The following is a 20,393-nucleotide window of genomic DNA, read 5'->3' on the forward strand; positions in this document are numbered from 1 at the left end:
ATACGGAATAATATACTGGGTAGGAATACATAAAAAGTATATGTTGACTTAATAGTGGTGAACATTTTAGTGTGAGCAAAAAGAAAGTGGATTCTGCAGGTACTGAAAGAATTTAGACAAAACGAGGTTTAATTTAAAATAAATCGTATGTTTACTTAAAAATAAACAAAAATTCATTTTTTTGTGGGGGGAGGGGCGAAAACATGCAACCAAATAAAAAATGTTCAATTACGTTTACTTAAAAATGAACAAAAAATCATTTTTTTGTGGGGGGGGGGGGCGAAAACATGCAACCAAATAAAAAATGTTCAACTCTATCTGAAAATCGACCACATTTTCGTTTATTTTGGAATAACAAAATAAAACTGAAAAGTTTATGTTATGACACTATAACCACCAACATTTTCCTCTGTAGTCTAAACACGAACGAAGCAGCAAAATAAAAAAATGACATTTCGTAAAGTAGTTGTCTTTTATTTGAAGAGTGCAACTATCTTCTTCAGAACAAGTGCAAGTTTTATTGTTTACAAACAGGAAGATATCCAGATCTATACATTAATTAGAACAGGCACAAATTCAAAACCAACCTGAGCTGCACTGTTACAAAAATAAAACTGTAGCATCCAAAGGTGAGGCCCTGGTAAGGTCCTTCCAGTCTAGCAAGTCATTAATCTGGCGCATTCTGTCTGGCAGAAAGGATGGCGTTAGACCAACAGGACGGGTGCGAAGTAATGGTCACAGTTTGAGAGTGTTCCTGCTCAGTGTTGTGCTCTGTCGAGGAAATACAGTGAGAGAGCCACGTGTTAGAGACCATGCATTCCTGGTGGAGACAGGGGAGAAAAGTTGCCAAAGCTTGAAACAGGGTTAAGAGCAAGTCATTGGAAAATAATAGATGTAAAGAGGTGAAGCAACCAATTGCAACATCTAAATCTCTGTAAGGGACCCAAAAATAAAGCTACATTCTATTAGTGCTGTTTGTGAATGATGAGAGATGCTGAAATGAAGGATTGGAACAGGCTCATAATGCATCACAGCACATGCCCCGAGGCCATGCAAATAAAAGGCCAAATTATTTTCTGCCCTTTGACTGTTATTTGTTGAGAGGAAGAGCAAAAATGTAAACTATAAGGACAAAAATACTAGGGCATGTAGAATGAATGAAGAAATACTGATGGAGTTGACTACTTTTCTCTCAGTTCTAGTTCATTCCAACTGGGAAGGAAAAGTTATTCAAATTCAAGTCCACATCGCAATGTAACAGAATGCAATTTTCAATACACAAAGGCTGCCAAAATAAAACTCTTCATTCTGGTCCAACAGTGTGTGTGCGTGTTTGTGTGTGTATACACCTCTGAGTGAGGCATGTCAACTATCCCTCAGAAAAGTACCGTACACCCCCCCCCTCAAGCAGTCAATGAATCATGTGGGGATGGCGTTCCAAAAGACTAACATGTGACTGTGCAAGAACGTTGTGTGAACCTCGGTTCTTGCCGATATCTATATACTAGTTCTGCAGTTTTTTAAACATTTGTTTTAAACTCTCCTTTGATCGAGAAAGAAAGCAAACTGCACTCACATGGGCCAGACCCGTGATTGAAATCTCAAAGCTCACTTCTGTGGTACCACTAAATCCAGAAAAAAAAACGCATTAAAAAAAGAAACCCGCAACATAGTGGTGGTGTGAACAAGGGACTTTGATGTAGAGGGAGAACATTGAGGACTGGATGTCAATTTCTCCTGCTACAAATAACTCACCAAGTTGCGTCTCCTGTCTATCTCCTGTGGTGGGGGGAACATCCCCTGCTTGGGCCGTGTGTGCGAGGAAGCCCTCATGGTAGACTCTGAGCTGTCCAAGCGCTCTGTTCTCACAGATCCTCTGGTACGGTACCAGTGCTCCGCCTCGCACTCAGAGTACGGAGGCAAAGGGTCCTCCTCGTCTGGACGGTGGCTAGGTGAGCGACTGTAGGAGCTGTTGCCACCTTTGCCTTTGGACAGAGTGTCGCTGTCGTCAGCTGGCCTTGCAGCGCCTCTGTCTCCCCTCGCTTTACTCTCCATCACGTGGGTCAGGAAAGCGCCATCATAGTCCTCATAACAGGCCGGTTGGGAGGCAAGTTCGCCATCCCATGTGCCCCTTCTCTTCCGGGGTAAAGGCAAGCGGCTGCCGGGATCCCAGCCGTCGTCGTCATCTCTATTGCGACGTCTCGGAGGGCTGTAATCCCCGTTATCCGGGGGCTCGGCCCGACGACTGCGGGAATTGTATGACCGTGCAAAATCCTCCAGCTCGTCAAGTGAGCCAGTGCGGCCCCTCCTGCTCAAAGGCTTTCTCTGGATGTGCTCCGAGCAAGCGTTCCACCTGTGGGAACGGGTGGGACATGCATCAAAAGATTGACTCAAAGTCTTTTGCTTTTTGTTTGAAAAAAAAAACAAACAAACAAAGGTGGGGAACCAAACATCATACACAATGTCATTCTGAATTTGTTTATAGTTTTTATTTTGGGCTTTTTTTGTAGCTTTTATTCAGCGTGTAACTTGAAACAAGATATCAATATATCACACATGACAAGGATTTCAACTTCATTTGTTTTTTGTAGTCAAGGCTAAAGTGATGTTAGTCAATGCCGAGTCATCAATGATTTCATCGATACTTTTTCAGTTGATGACTTGCTATTGGTGCAACTGCTTACTTCGCCAGACATTGTTTCTTTGTTATTTGATCACATTCACCTTTCACAGCCTTGCAGACTGTCGGAATTGATATCCAGTAATTCCAACACCAATTAATGCAACCTTGCTACTTGCTACAGTACTACAGAAAAAACAACACAGGGTGGAATGCTCGGCAATAATGCTTTGTAGCATGCCTGCAGTTGTGTTATCTGAATTGCAAGAGTTTTATACGTTCCGTGTACCAAGCAGATCCTTCACTGTATTAGATGTCTTCTCAGCTATAGAGGGTCATTTGATGTATTTGTTAAATGAGGGCTCACATGAGCTGTTCGTCAGCGCGAGAAAGCCGGCGCCTTTTTAGGTGGGCATTCATTTCTGAGGACATACTGAGAGATTTTTCTACAACTGTGGTACCAATCTGATTTCAGTGAGGTATCCTTAATGTTGATGTCAAAACTTGTGATGGACATGATTTGGATTGAGCATGCCGCCAATCCAAAACAATTCTATAAAATTGGCCAAATTCTTAACAATCAATGAATTGAATGGCTACTTTGCTCAATCCTCGTTTCTTAATTTTTAAAAGCACCTCTCCAGTTCATCGTCAGAGTAGTTGTCTCGTTCCCTCCTGTGTCTTCTGCTCTGTGCGCGCGGAGCCGTTCTCACAGACACTTGATCGTCAGCGTCGGCAATGGGCGGCAGCGCCTTCACCTGGACGGTGTGGTAGGTGTGTCTAAAATCAGCATTTCCTCCCTCATGGAGAGAGCTGAGTTCTGACAGGCTAGCGGCTGTTTGGACACACACATCGCAACATTAAATGATGACAATAATACTTGGATACAATTTCATGTTATGACATGAAGGGGATGATTGGAATGGAAACAAGCACAATCCAATTCACACAAATCATGCAGGACAAATGGGAAACAACACACACAGCCACAATGCCACTATACTACAGATTAAAGACACTAGTCTAGTCTACACTGCCTTACGTTGGAGTGTAGCCATCTTGGCAGTGGGAACCTGAGCCAACTCATTTTTTATGTGGTACAGAACTTGCATTGAGCCCCTGTGGTCCTGCCTGGCTTTCAGGCGGTAATCACTGCGGACTGTGGATACGAACACACACATACATACGGTGCCCTCCATAATTGTTGGCAACCCTGGTTGAAATGTTTTCTTTATTTACTGATGAATTAAATAGTCTTCTAAATAATATAAAACCAAATTTTGAAAAAGTGAGGAAAACCCAACCTTAAATTAAAGCGCACTTATTCCGTGGGGATTATTGGCACACCTGTTTTACCAACAGCGCCTAATCTTCTCCTATAATATTTCACAAGATGGGAGAAAACAGAGAGAGGGACATGTGTCCTCTTCTCTGCACTCTCTTTATCCCCTCCACAGGTTTTCAACAGGTGGTCAATGGACCCAGATGGCCATGGGAGGAGCTTAATTCTGTCTACAATTATCAGTATGAGAGTACACTTCTGCAATAAAAATGGAATTAAGTTTAAGGCTTTTCACCCATTTTCACCAGGGGTGTCAATAATTACGGAGGGTACTGCATACACATAAACATGCAAGGACTGTACACACACACACATTGGGCACACCTGCACATTCACTTCCCCACATGTTGCCAAAGATTGTGCGGTTGTTCCTAAATAAGTTGTTACTGACTGTATAAACTTATGCATATTAAATTCATGCAAACATTTATTATACGTAGACCGCAACAAAAACATGCTTCTGCAGTACTGTGCAAAATTCTTAGGCCCTTACTTTTAGCCTTGTAATTTTTATGAACTTTTTTACAATAGCTATACAGACATAGGATAGTCATTTAGTTTTTTGTATTATCCGATAATGTTTAAAGATCTTTGCAGCATTGCTGTGTTGGTAACTCATACCACTGTTAAAATATCAACGACAACGGTGACCCAAGACTTTTGCACTCTATTGCATATGAAACTGTATTAAGAGATGAAATGAACGTGGTAGTTGATTGTTGATTTTAATGACACTCACCACCAGCAAGGTTATTTTCCAATGTAGGGATAGAGGCCATCGAGGGGACAGAGACAACAGAGGTGAGATTTGCCTCCGGGTGTGATGTAGGGGCAAGAGGCATCACAGTGGGAACTCCAGGAATGAAGTACGGATACATTTGCATCTGAGCGGGCGGCCCGCTCTTCCCCTTCTTCCCGGCCTCGTATACTGCATGAGGAGAAAGCGCTTAAGACTTTGTATATGACCGAAGTGAAAAAGCTGTTTGACATGATACGTGAAGCTACGTACAGTGTCGTGGGCAGCAGCAGGTTTCAGGGCAGCAGCAACATTTCACGTAGCAGCAGCAGGAGTGCGGGCAACACTGGCACCAGCAGATGCCCATCAGCAGCAGGAACAAGATGCTGCCCAGACCCACACAGCCTACGAATGCCCACTCTGTAATCCAGACACAAACATGCGCGAATACTTTAGAAGGATTGACAGTGTTGACATGATGCTGTCAGATTGTGTAGTATAACGCTGCGCCGATTTCAATGTGCACAATTTATCCACACTCTCCTTTAATACCCTTTAATTCTCATCTGTTTCCTCTCTTCGTATTATAATAACATAACTAGAGTGGCCAGGGTAATGTGCTTCTCCTTGACAACTGTGCTAAAAAGTAATAGAGTACAGAATAAGTGGCACCACAAACCGTTCTTTTCGATAAGTACACTGAAGGTCACAGTTTTTCCGTTGCAGCAAATTGGTATAAGTCGCTCAATTATATTACCGGTATTTAGTGATAATACCAAACTATTTCTTCCCAAAAGTAATTGAGTTACTTACTGTTACTGCCTTATAAAAGTAATTATTTTGGAAACTCTAAATTGTCTTTTGGTGTGATTGTGCATGTGGTTGTTTGTAGATGCGATTGGCTGGCAACCAATTCAGGGTGTACCCCGCCGACTGTGGGATCGGCTCCAGCACGCCCCGCGACCCTCGTGAGGATAAACGGTTCGAACAATGGATGGATGGAAATAAGTAATATAATCCAATATATTAAATCATGTGTTCGATTATTTCAGCATATTGTACTGTACAGTATTAGAGAGTCTTGTCATTATTGTAACACACTATACAGCACCATATTGTACAACCTCGTGCCATGTCATATTGTGCCATGGCAACTCTAACCTTCCTGCAACTTGAATCTAGAAGTAAAACCGGAAAAAAAAATCTGACCTATGATAACAATGCTAACATATATCATTGTGTCATATCAAATATCATATCATATCACAATGAACAACGAACAATCTGGCATATGGCACCATATTCCACTCGCGGCAATTGGAAGCGCCGACTGTGGGATCGGCTCCAGCACGCCCCGCGACCCTCGTGAGGATAAACGGTTCGAACAATGGATGGATGGAAATAAGTAATATAATCCAATATATTAAATCATGTGTTCGATTATTTCAGCATATTGTACTGTACAGTATTAGAGAGTCTTGTCATTATTGTAACACACTATACAGCACCATATTGTACAACCTCGTGCCATGTCATATTGTGCCATGGCAACTCTAACCTTCCTGCAACTTGAATCTAGAAGTAAAACCGGAAAAAAAAATCTGACCTATGATAACAATGCTAACATATATCATTGTGTCATATCAAATATCATATCATATCACAATGAACAACGAACAATCTGGCATATGGCACCATATTCCACTCGCGGCAATTGGAAGTATACTGCCAGTTGTGGCTAACAGTATCTTCTCATCATTGTTGTCTTATCTGTCTAATAATTATGGTCATCCCGGATGGGGGATTCCTCCTCTCATAGTCTCTCAATTTTTTTTTTCTGGGGTTTGAGTTTTTCCTTGCCCATTTGGGCAGGGGGATGTCACGAATATTTGTCATCTGAAGCCCTCTGAGACTCTGATTAAGGGCTATACATATAACCTTGACTTGACATTCCCCCTTCAAGATTGAAACATGAAGTGCACCTCATAAACAATAAACTTTCATCAAGCATTTTGGACATATTTGCAAATGCACACCAACACGAATGAAGGATACAACTTGATGAATCGAGATTTTTCAGATGTGGTGGTGCCAAAGAATTAAACAGGAGATGAAATGTCTTTCACACGGAGGTTTCAAGTTGAAGAAAGTGGATTTGGCAGTAAAAACAAAAGAAGAGAAGCACAATGAGAACTGATTTTGTGAGACATGAACTGCTGGGAACTCCTTTGAACAGCACAATGCATACAGAATGAAGGAAACTGAAACACTTTGTCCAACACATTAGTGTCAAAATATCGGTTGAATACATCGTCCCGTGAGAGTAAAAAGTAAAAAAGGAAGTAATAAAAGCAGTAGGCGTCTTAAGCATAGACCTGAAGAAAAGTGTTGAAAATGTACCTGGCATAATCTCCACGTCAAACTCAGGTAGGATATCAGCCTGCTCAGATGTCCTGCCTGTAGAGAGACGGAGATAAGCGGGGAAGGTCCGCAGAGGGCGCGGGAAGCATGAGAGGAAGTCAGGTAAGATCAGGCCAAATTGGTAGCTATTGTTCAATTAATGATCAGCGGTTGTGGATCGTTAGGTAGACTAATTAAAAAAAATGACCAATACACCAGCATTGCTGACAAGCACCGTTAACTATTTCACAAAACAAACTCTGACTCACACATCTTTAAAACAAATGAAATTTAAATTTAGTTGCATTGTTTGAAAAATGCCCGTTCTTAAATGAGCACTGATTGTTTTAGGTTTTTTTTTAAAAAGAAATTTCAGCTCCAGACCATCTTCCTGAATGCCAAAATATGAAAATATAGCGCTAATGAATATATTAAAATAACACAGCTGACATTATATCCGGAAACGGCTGAACTTGAACAAACTCGTTGGTACTAGCTAGTTCTGCGGGGATGCTAGCATGCTCAACAGAGGTTAGCCATTCACTGACCCTAAAACAAATTAAATGCCTTTTTCATACTTTACCACATTTAACCCCCCAAATGCCCACACAGTGCTTTACAAGACGCGCAGTACATGTCAAGTACACAAGAAAACCATGCTTTTAGCTCTCTTTGTCAAAGGACAAAGGGGGAGGCGTGTGAACTGTAACTGGGACACAGTTTACAGCAGTTTAACATGGGAAGCGGTCCTACATAATTGCACCACAGTATCACTTTTGTGCTTCATATAAGGATTTAAAAAGAAAAACCAGGATGCAAAGATGTTAGCCACCAACTTTGGAGCAACAGGAAAACAAGCAGCAAGTTCACTCTGATAAAATGTAACTGGCGTGCCATGCACATACCACAATACTTCACAACACACAGAGAGAAAGAGTGGGAGTTACTCAGCAAGTCAATAAAAGATAAAGCGGTCCTAGGAAATGAGGCAAGAAGATGATGTGAGTAGACTTGGCATGTCAGAAGGGGTGAACTCCATGGAAAAGTGCATTCAAAAGAAAAATGCTGACATACTACTACTACTACTACTACTACTACTACCTTCTACTACTACTACTATATGCGGAATACTTTTTTGAACATGTACAATGTAGCTGGATCAAGAGAAATCAGTGAACCATGCATGACATTGTCATGTTCCTAAAATAATGACCCAAGGTTTTTTTTCAGCACGAACAAAAACAAAAACTGAACCATATAATGAGTCTATATTTATTACATTTTTTATTTTCGGGTTAGAACTGCACAATCTGTTCAACTCAGGATGCTCACATTGTGTTCATCTGACCTTTTCATCCTCAAAATGTCAATCATCAAAATGTCACATTAGACAAAACAGACAAGTCTCAAAATCATTGGCAAATAAAGATTCATAAAAGTCAGTGGTGAAAAGATGATTTGAAATGATTTGGCCAAAAAAATGTTGGCTCCAGTTGCACAAAATCCTACGAATTGCCACAAAATGGATCAGCACTAAGCCATACAGACAGTGCCATATCACTTCCGCAGCCGCTGTGCCAGTGACGCAATTTTGCGCTGATATGTGTCACTTCAGAGACTTTCTGTCCATACTATATTTGTAACATGAAAGGCTATCTGAAACGGTCGGATTCAAAAAAACAACCCGAATTGCGCATTAAACTCTACAGTGTGAACATAACCTACGGGAAAAAAAAAATCTTTGGCAAAAAAATGACTTTTCGGGATAACCCTGTGGCTCTCCACATCATCACTAGCCACCCTGAACACACATTCACCTCTTTCAAAATAAAGCCTGTTAGCATAGTGACAGTTTTTGAACGATGGAAACCACTACATTTCTGTTGCAGCAGTTTTGAAACTGAGGTCGCCGCTCTTTAGCTTGCGGATAGGCAAAATAAATTGTACCTTAGATTAGCTTTAGGCCGATTCAAAGATCAGATGAGTGTGACGTATTATGACTTTCATTTTTTTCTTTTAGAGCAAAGAGTTTGGATTGAGTCGGATGAATGCCTGCATATCCTGATGTGTGTCAAAGCAACTTGCACCCAATGGTTACGCTTTAGACATTTAATAACTGTCAATCAAAATTGAGCAGGATTATCTCTTGTCAAAGCAGATTTATTTCTCATTTTTTTCTCATTTGATCTACGTGTTGGTGTCCCTCATGAAATGTCCAGCTAAGGAAGTGTTTTTCATACCTAGCACCAGTAACTCCAGCTGGGCCTCATCAGTGCCTTCCAAGTCATCGGAGACGACGACTTTGCAGAAATACACTCCGCTGTCGCCCCACTGTACCTGCCCGATCCGCAGGTCCGCTTCTGCACGAAGATGAAAAACCCGTTTTTATACAATAATTGACTGTCGTACATTAAATGTGTATGTGATAATCATGACCGGCATCACCAGAGGTGGGCAGTAATGAGCTACATTTACTCCATTACATTTATTCAAGTTAACTTTTGGAAAAAAATTGTACCAGTCAGGGTAGTTTTGATGCCAAATAATTTGGTCTGAAACCAAATATGCATTTTTGGACCGTTTTTGACTTAGCCTCTGTAGTGGCCATGGGCCATCAGGCCACCCTTAATGTCGAAATCTGCTAATGTAAGCGGCGAATGTTGATGGCTTGTCAGGAGTCATTCAAGGTCGCAAGCAATCGCGGAGAAGTTCACCAGATGTTCGCAAACTGTTTAATTGGTCACAGTTTTGAACACGTTGGTGAAATGTAGTCATCACTAGTAATTACATTTGATTAGTGAACAGTGCCGGGAACTCCAAATTGTATGGCCTTAGGATCGTTCAGCAGTCACCTGCATCTTGTTGCAAAGATTAAGGTTTGTGCGTCATGCATTGCTCCCTGTTGAAAGTGGCCCACTAGCGTATTATTAGAAGACGTGTGCCGTTTTCTGATAAGGCCTGATTTTTAAAAGGGGTCCAGTGGAATAGAATTCATGGAAGGGGGTCGTATTCACAAGTAGTGTTGGCCTATTGTGAGGTAAATACAAAGAGGATTTAATGGGGGCAGTGATTCCCAACTGACAGATCGTCAGCTAAGAGTTGGCTTCCTGCAATTATCTCACTTGTGCATTCAATTCAACAGGCCCGCATTTCACACAGTTGGAAGTCATTTTGTGCGTAAATTCAGACAAGATGATCATTATTTTTGATTTAAGACTTTAAATCAGCGGGGTACAAAGGTATTCATGTCGATGGTCCGCTCTGTTCAATACTCCAAAGTCCTATTATAATATTTTAGCCCGTTTTTCCAATTAATTAGTGTGCATTTCATTTATTCAGTTAAATAATGCAGTTGATTTATTGAAAATAATAAATACAACATATTAGCAAAATGAAAGTACATTTATTTTAAATAACTAGTTAATTAATCAAACTTATAATTAATTAATTATAATTAAACTCCTCATAATTTCTTAAAAAATAGCACAAATTATTATTTTACTGTTGTTATATAAATACAAAATATAGGTCAAATTTCTTTTACATTTTCAAGTTACCAATTAATAATCACAACGACGTAATTTCTAAATAGTCCATCTATCCATGATCTGAACCGCTTATCCTCTTATAGGTCGCAGGTGAATCATAATAAAATTAAAATGAGTGTTAATGATTTTATTTTTATTATTATTAAACAAACATGTCATGTGGGGGTTTCCTGGAAAGTGATGGCTTTGGAGATATGAGGATTCCGCCAAACGCCCGCGTTATGCCCTGCGATTGGCTGCCGATCAGTCAGGGGTCTAATGAGGACAAGTGCGATAGAAAATGGATGGATGGAATTCTTCAAGAAAATGTTAAAAGAGTAATAAATTATATTACTGTTTATGATGGAAATGTCCCTGTTCGTGTAGTAGTCCGCCCGCGTTGTGGTGGATCCTTGCGCCGAAGCCACCACCCGAACCGTCCGGAACCTGTCGGCGCAGTCCACGTGGGACTTGTCGGCCTTCCCTGAGGCCTTCGTACCCGGCAGGTGGAGAGGCAAGAAGGAGTCGCCGGTACGGTCGTGGCAGAAGGACTTGTACCACCACTGCACCACCGGCTGCTGTGTGGAAGATGTCCGGTAGTGACACGGTAGGACCACTGACTGGAAGAGCATGGCAGACTGCTGCTTCTCCGGCACTGTTACGTACATGCCATTGCACAGGCACACTGACAAAACACATAAGAATAAGTTGTTAGAATACTCGTTCCGATCAAAAATACCTGAAACAAACACTTGAAGGCGAAATGAATTGCACAGTGAATTATTTTGCAAAGGTCAGACAATTCGACAATTAAGACAGACCTCAAAGGTCTTTCTTTACGGGGGTTTCAAACACTGGTTTTTAAACCTTCCTACACACAATTGCGACATACACTTCCTACATCCACTTCATGCAAGACGACACAGACAAGGGGGCATACATAAAATCGGTTCCACATCTGCTCAGATCTTTAATTTTCCATTTCAAGATCAACAGACATACAACCAATCTTGTCTCGGAACCACTCGTACCATTTTTTTTCAAAGCTTTTCGCAAATACTGTATATTTGAATAGTCGCCATGAAGATCAAAGTCAAGATGGTTGACACAATTATACACGTCATAATTATAAACATCAAAGCGCGTACCAAATTTCGGGAACTTTTTTTCTGTCAGGATATTTGGGGGTTTTAAATAAATTGATTTTCGGAAACGAGCATCATTTTGGCTCTTATTTGGACAACTGTCCAAATACCTTTTTTTGGTTCCATCAAAGTGATGTCATAAAACTAAGCCCCCTTAGATGGACAAAACCGTGTGGATTTTGCTGCTCAATTCATATTCGACAGATGCACAATTAATCAGAAAACCACGTTTCAACTGGTGGGGCAGCGTAGAACATTTTAATGTCACAAAAATGCCTGACTTGACTTCCCTCTTAACTAACTGAACTAACCACTTTTCACCTGAACAAGCGGCGCTTGGTAGATAACTTGTCCAGTATCAAAACAAAAGGCAGACGTTCAGTGTGTGTGTTGGGGGGGAGCCTGCCAGGGTCAGGGGGGGTTAAATTCCAATGTGTGTGCAGGGAGTGGGTGCATTAGGAGGGAGTATGAAGAGGCACGGGATAGTCATCACAGAGGGAGGGGGTGGCTGAAGCGAGCAGACACTTGTGGCTGCATTCTACCGTGTTAAGTTAACTTGAGGAGGGGCAGGAAATCGCTGTAAACAACTCCTAAAGACGGGAAATGACCAAAATAAAATGAGCACCCACCCACAAAAGACATACCTGATAGCAGAGTCAGTTTAAAATTTTAACACGTTGCTTGATCATAAATGCCTCTCCCGCGTATGCATGATGATGAGTATGTAATTTCACAGCCCTGACCGAGCTCTGAAATTCCTCCCACAGGTCTTCGCTTTTGTTTCCCCATTGTTTGTAAGCTGCACCCCCCTCCCTCCTGTCCCACTTGAGGTCCAGAAAGGGGCAGGAGTTTACTCCCTCGCAGCCAATGAGAAGATCAGTCCAGGCCCAGCTGCGCGTGAACAGACCAAGTGACTGCTAAGGATTAATAGCGGACCGTTAGATCCCACTTATGCAGTCGGCAAGTGGGAGCACAGAACAACCTGACTATGTCATTTCAGCACGATATGTGTTGTTGACAGCAAGTGTTACACAGCTGCTTTGATAAAAGGGACAATGTTGTGCCTATACTTTAAAGCAAGGTTTCCCAAACATTATAGCTGAACGGTGGGTATTTTTAAAAGAGCTGATTTTATGAATTGTGAATCAGGCACATCATTTCTTGCCAAATTAATTTTTGAGTCATGTGCGTCGTGGGTTTTTTTTTTTTAATAGAAGTCACGGCAATACATGACGGGAAAGCCTGTTTTGAACATGTATACCAGTGACAAAGCAGCGTGTTTCCTGTCAGTCCTTTCCTTTCCACGTTTCCTGCTTTTACTCAGACATTCCTTCATATTGAATCATTTGTCCGACAAAAACTTCACACTGATAAGACCTACGCAGCAGTTTCATATTTGATAAGGAAAAAAAAACCCATTGCTTTGAAAATACAAAACATTACAATGTGTTGAGATCTTTTCAAGGTACAAAATAAGAGATATGGGTATTTCATCTGATCATATTTTATGAGGGCAGACCCTGCCAATTTTAATAGATCATACTTTTAGTATAATTGCTGGATAATATGCTATCAAATACAATAAAAATCACCCAATTTGGAGATGCAGGTTCACAGATATATTTGGAATAGGTTTAGCGCTGTTTATCATAGAGTAGTTGAGTCATCATCAGTTACCACTTTGATGGTTATTTAATGGTAATTACGGTAAGTACATCATTTTGGATTTCAATTTATCCACCTGTATCTTTCATTTCATGACAACGCGAGGGCAGAGAGAGACCATTTATGAACATGTAAGTTGAAAATTGCTCATGATGGACAGCTCCTCTTCACTCAGAATTTGTACGGAATCATAAAAGCACATACAGAAATTGTGTCGTATTCACAAATACACTAATAGCATACCATAACGCAATTACAGAGATTTTACCTTTATAACGATTTATACATGCATAAAACAAGTTGAAAACCCGTTGCGAATGCAAACCCAATCAAAGGCTATGACGCAAGCTCTTTGATACGAAGCATCGTCTGCTGGTGAAGAGGTTCAAAGAGGCTTCAACCTGTTGCGCTGATGTTGCAAAAAAACGTTGTCGCGAAACAAAAGGAAACAATTGCGCTTACCCAAAGCTCCAACTAAAACGGCCAAACGATGGAAATTCATCATTTAATCCCTTTGTCGGTCAGGACCAGCACGTATTCTCACGTACACGTACTCGGGTAGTCGCCGGCAACTGCTGAGCTAAGGAGGGACTCCCACCGCTACGAACTAACGGGACGGACTGTACCACTTCATGACACCCGCGAAGGGGGAGCGGATAGAACCGTTACTCCTCACCCTCCCACTAATCAAGTCCCATAAGGCATGTGTTTTTGTAATGTTTGAACTTTTTACCTGCGTTTAAATATTGTTACATTCCGCGCGCGCGTGTGCGGGCGTGTGTGTGATTTAGCATGATTGACATTTTGAAAAAAAAAATATGTTGAAATTGATTTTTTTACTTTTTTTCCCCAAATGCTTTGAACTCTCCTTTCCGTGTTAATAATAATGATAACATAGAGGGTTGATAGCGTAAGTTATTTCCTACAGCCGTAATGTACTTTGCTTGTTTATTTATATTATTATGCACTTATATTGAACTGTGTACAGCTCTCTTTATCTACATTTATTTTTGTGCTTGCAAACACTTTGTTTTTCTTCTTTCTACCCCCCAAATTTGCTGCTGTAGACTGTACATTTCCCCAGTGTGGGACAAATAAAGGATATCTTTATTATTACTTTGGTCAGATGAAACTAAGGTTGAACTTTTTGATATACTGTACAGTAATTCCAAAAGAACACCCTCCCTACAGGGAGGCCTGGACGGGTCGTCGTCTGGATAGGCTCCAGCGTGCCTCGACCCTCGCGACGATAAAACAGTTAAGATAACAGATAGAGACTTGACTATTACGTTTTTTTATTTTTTGTTTTCAGTACAAAAAGATGTGTTGCATGTATTAAATGCTTCCTAATTCAGTCGGATTTACGTGCTACATTCCCAAACACTTAAATGATAACATTTATTCAAAACTGATCAATGATAGTTATTCAAAACTGATATTGCAGGGTAAATTGTTGAATCGTTGTCAGATTGAAAGGCTTACCAAGCCATTTACAACAAATTAAATTTCAACTCATTGCATCATTGGAAAATACACAGTTTTAACGTTCACGGCCTGCACCTCATGAATCACCCCCCACTAGATGGTAGAAATTGATATTTTTCGCTCTTGCACCGGGTCTTATGCTGTCTTGTATTACAGTACGTCTAATATTTTTTTGCAGATTTGGAATTACATGCAGGACAAACATAGTGCCTCAATAATATAAGAAATTGGAGTGAGTTGATTTTCATGAAACATATGTAAAATTAGTTCTTGCACTTTATGTTGGTTTGCTGTTAAGCAGTTTTGTGCCTTGAATGGAATTTTTTATGCACAACAGCCTTTGCACTGAAAAAAAAATCACACTATGTAGTTATTTTGTTGTTTGTTTGCTTCATACCCTCTGTTGTTGAATAGTGGATCTTTTATACAGTACTGTATATGCCTTAAGAAATATCTTATTATTAAGAGCACATATTTTGCGTGTATGTATGTGTATTTTGTCCATATTTGAATGGCATTTTTTATGTCATGATGGAAATTGTGGCCCCCTCCAGCACTGAAATTGCCCCTCCCAGACTTGCATGTTAAAAACCGGCACAATGAAAACAAAAATCTATGTTAAAACAAATGAAGGAAAAAAAAGAAATGTATCCACTTATTTTTCTTAACATCAAATACAGAAGCTAGTGATTGTAGTCGTCATAAAGGCGTTCACGATTTCCACCATACCGGTCGCGCTGATCGTCAAGCCTGTCGCGACTTCCTCTGTATTCATTCCGTTCTTCCAGGCGATCTCTACTGCCACCGTAAAGATTACGCTGATCATCAAGCCTATCGTGACTGAAGCGACTGCGCTGGTCATCGAGCCTGTCGCGACTTCCTCTGTAGTCATTCCGTTCTTCGAGCTTATCACGACTTCCTCTATAGTCATTCCGTTCTTCTAGGCGATCCCGACTTCCACCATAACGATTGCGATGATCGTCAAGCCGGTCTCGGCTGTCGCGGCGATCATCAAGCCTGTCGCGACTTCCTCTGTACTCATTCCTATCAAGGCACTCACGACTACCATGGTATTGATTACGCTGGCTAGCCTGGTCTTGCTCATTCATATATCGACCACTCTCCGAACCAAAATCATTGTCCTCTTCTTGTGTGAGTCCAACAGTTCCCATGTTGTGACTGTTTTGTGGAACAGCGTCTTTGTATTCCACTTGATTTGTTTCAGCATTAGACTCTTCATCCTGATACTGAGGTCTGGCTGCAGGAGCATCTGAAAATGGAATTTCTTTGGAGGAACTGAGGCATCAAGAACAGAAACAGAAAAAGGGTTAAGACCTGGTTGCACCCTTAATATTAAGGATCTGTTTTGTGTGTGAGGTGTGAGAGTAAACAGAACATACCTGTCAACGTTCTTATTCTTTTTTGACCTTTTCTTGTAGCAACAAAAGATGAGAATGCCGAGAAGAATAAATCCAGCGACAACACCACCAATTATACCCGCTGTGCTCCCGAAGTTCATGCCGCCTAGAGTGTGGAAGAAGGACAGAAAAGATGGTCTCTTATATTTTCAGGGCCAAATCACGGACAGTGTCTCTGCCTTGTGACGGACTGCTCGCCAGTCAGGGGCGCAATTTGCCTTTGTTAGTTAATCCTGCAGGAAAAGCTAATAAAGGCCTCCTCATCCTCATATAAGGCCCGCCTCCCAACTACATGTTCCGGAAGTCACTGTGTGTGACACTTGTCCTGGTCTATCACAGATAGATAGGTAAGCAAGATGTTGACACTCACCAGGCATCACTGCTAAGGTGAAGTTGCAGCTGTCGGATCCAACCCGGTTTGTTGATACGCAGATAAAGAATCCAGACGTCTCTCTTGAAATATTAAACAGGGAAAGCGCTCCATCTTCTAAGGTACAGAATAATCATCTGGTAAATTTTGTGATCATTCACATTCAGTAAACTGTTGCAGTTGAACCTCCTATGCTGAATGCAATTTGTTCTCTTTTGACTTCCAAGTTTTAGTGATTTCTTTTTTGTGTGAAGTTGATTATAAATATCAGTAAGTTCCATTTCTTGTTCTATGGTTATCATTACATTTTTCCTCTTTGCCATCAATGGTACCCTTCTGTGGTGGCATCACAAAAACTCCAAAAGCAAAGCACACTTGTAGAATTAAACATTTAGATGTCAAACAACATTCAGCCATGTCAGAAGTTTGGTTAGATTTTTTTAGGTATATTTTTCCAGTTGTGCCACTTCGGTGGTGTTTCACTTTCAACTTTTCACTGTATATTCTTTCAACGATGAAAGCGTTCTCAAACCAAACATACTCTCAGTAGTTTTGGGCGGAAATCGTCTGGGTATGCTTTCTACACTGTAGCTTTTCCATTCATAGGTCGGTTTTGGGGAGCCCTCCTCAGACATGCAGTTGAGGGTGACATTGTGCCAATATTCTGCTGTTCCCTGCAGCCTGCACAGAGGCTTGGAGGGAGGAACTAAAACATGAAGACAAAAACAAAGTCATAATTGATTAGCTGTATTGGACAGAGCAGTGACCATATAGGCATATGAGTTGTTCTTACCCAGCACCAAAAGGGAAGTGGAGGCCGCAGTAGTTCCTTCATCATCATTTGGTATTTTGACGCTGCACTGGAAATGACGGCTGTCCTGTACGGTCACCTTTGTGAGATGCAGTGTGCTCTGTTGTTTGACAATATCCACTTCCATGAATGCCCGGCCTTCATATGGGGGGGCGATGTCAACTGCGTTGTTTAAAAAATAGGTGGCCACAGGTTCCTGGACAAAAGACATGAAAAAAAACAACAACAATCTATTCATGCTCTCAAGGCAATTAGGTTAATTGTTCATCGAATCAGTCACTACAGTTCCGATCCCGAACTACAGAGTAGTGGAAAAGTAACACCCAATTTGAAATGGCAATATGAATTATTTATTTTTTGTAAAACATTTTTTCAGTTTCTTTTTGTTCTTTAAATGTAGGATTTATTTATTTACAATAAATGGATAGACATGTTAAGCTACTGATTGGCTGGCTTATTCATGTGAGCAAAGAATAAAAGGAAGCACAATAATGTCCAAAGTCATCCCACACCCCACCAATTTTAAATTGTCATTGATGAAAGAGAAATACCAAAGTATAACACGGGTTACATCAAAACATATCAACAGTCTCTTTTACATGCTGGAAAATTACAGTAACAGAACATCCTGCATTTATCCGCTTTGCTTTTTACACAGAACCCAGCAAAGGAGGGATAATGCCAAAAATGTGTCAGATCTTCATTCTTCAATCACATAACAGATGTGAATGACATTGGGCAGTTTTTATGAGTCATACCAGTTTCTGGTATGACTCATAAAAAACTTTGGACCGCAACAATTGGTCTTAATGCAACAGGGCAGTAGAGGTGATTTGTCAAGTGTTCAAATTCACAACCCAGTCCCACTATTCACCTTTTACACGGGTGTCATCCTGCCTCTGTTAAGGCTTTGACAATACTGTACCTCCAAAGGTGGCAGGATGAGTTGTTGACTTTCATATTTACATTATAGTAACCCCCACCCCCCTCCCCCGAAAAGTGAAAAAATCCTGGTTTAACAGGCATTATAAACCCCCTAAAGGCCATAGTTATCCCCAAATACAATGCAAATATGCCCCCCAAGCACGTTGACATGGTGAAAGCCCCATGTTTGACTTTCTTTAAAGCTAACGGAACAAATGCAAAGTTATTCAATTAATGGCTCACCATTGGATCCTCAACCACATCTGGATACGCTTCCCATGTGAGAAGCAGCATGTTGAAGTTGGGTTTTGCCGGAATAAAGGAACATGTCAGAATAATATCTTCTCCACTCGCAACCTCATATTCTTCCTGTGGGATTGAAACCTGCAAACTCCTGCAGGCGGGAAGCACTGAAAAGAAAGTGAAATGCTTAATGTGCTTTTTTGTTAGACAATGACAGGAGAAATAATGAAATATTTTTTTCCTCTGGTTGCCAAGGTGTGCTCAGCACAAAAGCAAATTAACCTGCTTCCTGTATAGAGGCAAAGCGTTGGATGAATGATTGACTCTCATGATCATATAATCAAGGTGTGGTGTGGATTTTAAGAAAACAGCCCAAGAAAAGACATACGGTGTACCTGTTAGTGTCAGAAGTAGATGCTGCCATGCAAGTCGTTTCGTTCCTGTCATTGTTAAAATCAAACAAAGTATGAGCGTGATGTCCTTAGAAGAAAAGACCGCCTAACGTTCTCGGTGATTGCTCTCTCAGGTGAGGAGTGTTTGACTCCTCCTGGTAATAAGTGAACGGTTATAGGTCATGTGACACCAAACCACCAATAAGGGTTTCACCGAAACTCTCCCACGACAAGCAGCACAAAGTAATAAAGTGGAACCTCCAAAGCGGAACACAATGTGTTCAATTCAATTTTTTGGGACATAGAGGAACGGAGGCAAAGGGCCCAACTGTTGCCATCAGAAAACCATTACAATTAATTTCATTTACTGGTGTATGAAAACTATTTACATGCGCATCAGCTTGATAAAGTTAATGTGTATGTAATTGATATTTATGTAATTGTATTGATCATGTTATACTGAGCAGACAGACCCTCCGTTACAGATATTCTGAACAGTTCCTTATCTGGGTCTATGGTTGTTGCACAAAAAAAGCACAAAAAGCCGTAGAAAAAGCAAAACAGACTTATGGAGTCCTATAGATGCTCACTGATCTTAAGTTGCGAGAGATTTACTGAGGTTTGAAGTATTGTTTGATGTTTGAGGCATATTTATCCAGAACATTTTGGTTGAACTACAAATTCTAAAACTTTTTCGCTGTGCATCTTTGGAGGTTCCGCTGTGTATGATATGATACATTCTGGAGTATAATGCTACATTATATTTGGAAATATGTCATATGTTCAATTAATGTAATAGTTGGATACTCCAGGCAAAATATTTTTTATATTACACGTTTTAAGGTACTCCAGCTTGAACATGCATCTTCGGTGTTTCTCTCTAGGTGACCTGCGATGGATTGGCGACTAGTCCAGGGTGTACACTGCCTTTCACCCAAAATTAGCTGGGCTCGGCTCCATCTCATCCATGACCCAACAATTCATTAATATTTATTTTCCTCCTTTTGACCTGCAGGGTGTAGCATTGGACCAATAAAGACGCTGTCTGATTAACCGTTTTACAACTTGATCAAGAAACATGCCTCTCTCTATACAATAAAAACACCATAAATGAAGTTGAGTCATGTTGTAGCTGGAAGCGAGTATTGTTTTCAATTGGTTGCCACGATAACTAAAATCTGTAATATTTGTTTGAGCGTGTTATTTTATGAATGTGGATTTGTTTCCAAATAAGCCTTGATATTTATGTTTTTCTTGCAAAGTACACAGGTTACTGTATGTTATCTTTGTTCATTCATTTAATTTTCGTGTCAAA

The 20,393-nt window shown here is 40.7% G+C and overlaps 2 protein-coding genes across 4 annotated transcripts; both read right to left on the reverse strand.

Moving 5' to 3' along the window:
- Positions 1–453: 453 nt before the first annotated feature.
- Positions 454–14,228, reverse strand: LOC109530673 (immunoglobulin-like domain-containing receptor 2). 3 transcript variants are annotated; one of them, XM_019894567.1, is made up of 10 exons: positions 13,898–14,228; positions 10,981–11,310; positions 9,339–9,458; positions 7,099–7,155; positions 4,972–5,118; positions 4,702–4,890; positions 3,663–3,779; positions 3,257–3,455; positions 1,756–2,353; positions 454–771 (listed from the first exon to the last, which is right to left on the reverse strand). In XM_019894567.1, the coding sequence occupies exons 1-10, from the start codon at positions 13,938–13,940 to the stop codon at positions 736–738; spliced, it is 1,836 nt and encodes a 611-aa protein (XP_019750126.1). In that variant the 5' UTR covers positions 13,941–14,228; the 3' UTR covers positions 454–735. The 3 variants fall into 3 exon arrangements, with proteins under 3 accessions (XP_019750126.1, XP_019750128.1, XP_019750129.1); XM_019894569.1 differs by lacking the exon at positions 7,099–7,155; XM_019894570.1 differs by lacking the exon at positions 3,663–3,779 and having other exon boundaries at positions 13,898–14,224.
- A 1,165-nt stretch (positions 14,229–15,393) lies between these two features.
- LOC109530568 (cell surface A33 antigen-like) lies at positions 15,394–19,238 on the reverse strand. The gene is made up of 7 exons (XM_019894404.1): positions 19,082–19,238; positions 18,687–18,853; positions 17,502–17,715; positions 17,250–17,414; positions 16,709–16,825; positions 16,321–16,444; positions 15,394–16,216 (listed from the first exon to the last, which is right to left on the reverse strand). Exons 1-7 carry the CDS (start codon positions 19,131–19,133, stop codon positions 15,604–15,606), a joined length of 1,452 nt encoding a protein of 483 aa, XP_019749963.1. The 5' UTR covers positions 19,134–19,238; the 3' UTR covers positions 15,394–15,603.
- Between the last annotated feature and the right edge of the window lie 1,155 nt (positions 19,239–20,393).

This window comes from Hippocampus comes, unplaced genomic scaffold, assembly GCF_001891065.2.
Source record: "Hippocampus comes isolate QL1 unplaced genomic scaffold, H_comes_QL1_v1.1 scaffold96, whole genome shotgun sequence".
NCBI classification, from domain to species: domain Eukaryota; kingdom Metazoa; phylum Chordata; class Actinopteri; order Syngnathiformes; family Syngnathidae; genus Hippocampus; species Hippocampus comes.

Coding starts and splice junctions, on each gene's coding strand:
- LOC109530673 (XM_019894567.1), bottom strand. CDS start 13,940: ATGATGAATTTCCATCGTTTGGCCGTTTTAGTTGGAGCTTTGG. Junction 11,311..13,897: donor CGTTTTAGTTGGAGCTTTGG/GTAAGCGCAATT, acceptor GTGTTTTGTCAG/TGTGCCTGTGCAATGGCATG. Junction 5,119..7,098: donor TGACGTGGAGATTATGCCAG/GTACATTTTCAA, acceptor TCTGGATTACAG/AGTGGGCATTCGTAGGCTGT.
- LOC109530568 (XM_019894404.1), bottom strand. CDS start 19,133: ATGACAGGAACGAAACGACTTGCATGGCAGCATCTACTTCTGACACTA. Junction 17,415..17,501: donor CACTTCCCTTTTGGTGCTGG/GTAAGAACAACT, acceptor TTCATGTTTTAG/TTCCTCCCTCCAAGCCTCTG. Junction 16,826..17,249: donor TCCGCCCAAAACTACTGAGA/GTATGTTTGGTT, acceptor TCTGTACCTTAG/AAGATGGAGCGCTTTCCCTG.